Source organism: Rutidosis leptorrhynchoides, chromosome 10, assembly GCF_046630445.1.
Source record: "Rutidosis leptorrhynchoides isolate AG116_Rl617_1_P2 chromosome 10, CSIRO_AGI_Rlap_v1, whole genome shotgun sequence".
In the NCBI taxonomy this organism is placed as follows: domain Eukaryota; kingdom Viridiplantae; phylum Streptophyta; class Magnoliopsida; order Asterales; family Asteraceae; genus Rutidosis; species Rutidosis leptorrhynchoides.
This window is the reverse complement of record NC_092342.1, coordinates 249,189,357-249,191,821: the sequence shown is the minus strand read 5'-3', so window position 1 is coordinate 249,191,821 and position 2,465 is coordinate 249,189,357. Positions and strand designations below refer to the sequence as shown.

Genomic DNA, 2,465 nt, shown 5'->3' with positions numbered 1-2,465 from the left:
AGGTTTTCATAACTTTTGGTTATTCTATCCTTTCGTGGGAACTTGTTTTCGTGGAAGTTACTTTTTGTTTGGATTTACGTTTTTGTGTTGGTTGTGGTGTGATTGCAGGTTAGGTGAAATAGAACTCTGGAACCGTCTAGAGTTTATAATACGCACAGTAAGGTGAAAGAAGAGCAGTTGATCTTAGAAGGTTTTGCAACGTTACCTTTTTATATTCCAGCTTTGAATATATTAAGAAGGAAATAAAGATGGGTGACAGAACTCAGACGATGTAGGCAATGATGAAAGCTACTACGCCTGGAAATGGCCATGCTATTACACAGCCACCAGTCACTGTTGATTTTGAGGTTAAGGGGCAAATCCTACACAAGATTACACATCAGTGTTAATTTAGTGGTAGACCAAAGGAAGATGCTAATGAGAATCTCTGAAATTTTAAGCGAATTTGCAACTTGTTTAAAATCAAGGATGTTTTAGATACAGTGATATATTTGAGGGTATTTCCATGGTCCATGAAGGATGATGCAAAAGAATGGTTAGAGTCATTGCCTGAGGGTGAAATTGCAAGTTGGGATGTTATGGAAGACTGGTTTTTACAGTGGTTCTTTCCTGCTTTAAAGGCTGCAAAGTTACAAAGCGACATTAATCATTTTGTTCAAAATCCTAGTGAAACATTTTTTGAAGCTTGGACACGATTCGGTAAAATGTTAAGGAATTATCCTCAACACGGGTTGAACAGTTTTCAAAAGGTCCAAATTTTTTATAAGGGTGTTAATGTTCCTATAAGGAAGGAGATTGATATTGCCACATGTGGTTCTCTCATGAAGAAGACACCGGATGAAGCTCATAAAATCATATCCCAAACTGCTACACATTCTTATGTTTGGCATCAAGATATAGATATTTCTAGAACGTCTAAAGTCGCCAGTGTCGAGGCTAGTGAAGAGCTTGCATCGGTTAAAGTTCAGTTGGCTACTTTTGGAAGACAAATGGAGAAACTCACGAAAGATATCCATGCTATGAGAGTTGGTTGTGAAGTGTGTCATGGACCGCATCTTACAAAAGATTGCGATAAGATGACCATGGAAGAGCAGGTGAACTACTTGGGTAATCAATATAATAATTAGTATCAAGTAGGTGGTTCAGGTTATCAAAAGAATGGACCACCGGGGTTCATCAATCGAAATCAGAATCAGTCTTTTGCGGAGAAGGTGCCTTCGTTGGAGGAATTGCATAGAGGTTTTATGATTAAATCGGATGAGAGTATTTCGTTGCTAAAACAAGAATGACTTGATAAAGCAACAACTGAGGAATCAACAAGATTCACTTCAGAATCTGAAAAGGGAAGTTGGTCGAATCTCACAAGTATTGTTAGAGAGACCACGGGTACTCTCCCATCAACTACCCAATTGAACCCTAACAAAAATGGGCCGCCCTAAACAATTCTAACTAATGCTAATAGAAGTTATGTGAAGAAAAAAGATCCTCAGGTGTCTAATTATTCGCAAGTCAATGCAATTTCTAGCTTTGAGGGATATAGTTCGGATGATGTTGTTCCGTCGTATACTCTTGGATGTGAAGAAGAAGACGATGAGTTTGATGACGAGGTTGGGTTTAACTCCATTTCAACAGAGAGTGTGAAGAATATATCACCATGTGAAGATGATTGGATTCGAGTTAGTGATATAACTCCCGCATATGGTAATTATTTAATGATTTTGATGACGGGCAATTCTTCTAGTTTGGGTATGCAAGAGTCGGAAGTGAAGAGTGTGGAGACTACCGAGTTTCCTGAATTTAGTGTGAAGAAAGCGAAGAAAGTTGAAGTGGAAGATAAGGTGAAATCTTTACCTAAATTGCAAGTATACAAGCCACCCATTTCGTATCCGAGAGCTATTCAATCCGAGCAACCAAAGGAAATTGTTTGTAAGTCGTTAAATAATAATGATAATATTTTTTTGAATGTACCTTTGGTTGATGTTCTTCCAGGTATGCCCAATTATGGGAAATTTCTAAAGGAATTGATAGCAAAGAAGGGAGTGCATGAGCAGGCATCCTCTGCATTTCTTGAAGAGGAATCCGCTCCTATTGTGAAGAAGAATGCAATGCCACCTGAGTTAGCTGATTCGGGGCCGTTCATTGTGCCTTGTCAGGTTAATGGGTCTGAGCTTATGAGTGCACTTGCTGATTCGAGTGCAAGTATTAAGTTAATGACATATTCTTTATACTTACGTTTAAATTTGGGTGATCTTAAGACAACCGCTACGGGAGTTAGGTTAATTGATCAATCAGTTAGTAGACCCGTACGGATTGCTAAAAACTTAGTGGTTAATGTTGCTGAATCACAATTTCCAGCTGACTTTGTAGTTGTGGATTTAAAAGAAGATAAAGGTGTACCACTCGTTTTAGGTAGACCATTTTTAGCAACTGCAGGTGCTTTACTGAATGGAAAATTGGGAAATTGA

At 38.4% G+C, this 2,465-nt stretch overlaps 1 protein-coding gene across 1 annotated transcript; it reads left to right on the top strand.

Moving 5' to 3' along the window:
• Positions 1–278: 278 nt before the first annotated feature.
• LOC139870946 (uncharacterized) lies at positions 279–2,465 on the top strand. Its single transcript, XM_071858706.1, has 4 exons — positions 279–347; positions 468–1,094; positions 1,476–1,926; positions 1,990–2,465. Exons 1-4 carry the CDS (start codon positions 279–281, stop codon positions 2,463–2,465), a joined length of 1,623 nt encoding a protein of 540 aa, XP_071714807.1.

Bases quoted from the DNA above. Each gene is read 5' to 3' on its own strand.
- LOC139870946 (XM_071858706.1), top strand. From the start codon at position 279: ATGATGAAAGCTACTACGCCTGGAAATGGCCATGCTATTACACAGCCA. The intron at 1,095-1,475 runs GTGAACTACTTG...AGTTATGTGAAG, and splicing joins AGATGACCATGGAAGAGCAG to AAAAAAGATCCTCAGGTGTC. The intron at 1,927-1,989 runs GTAAGTCGTTAA...ATGTTCTTCCAG, and splicing joins GCAACCAAAGGAAATTGTTT to GTATGCCCAATTATGGGAAA.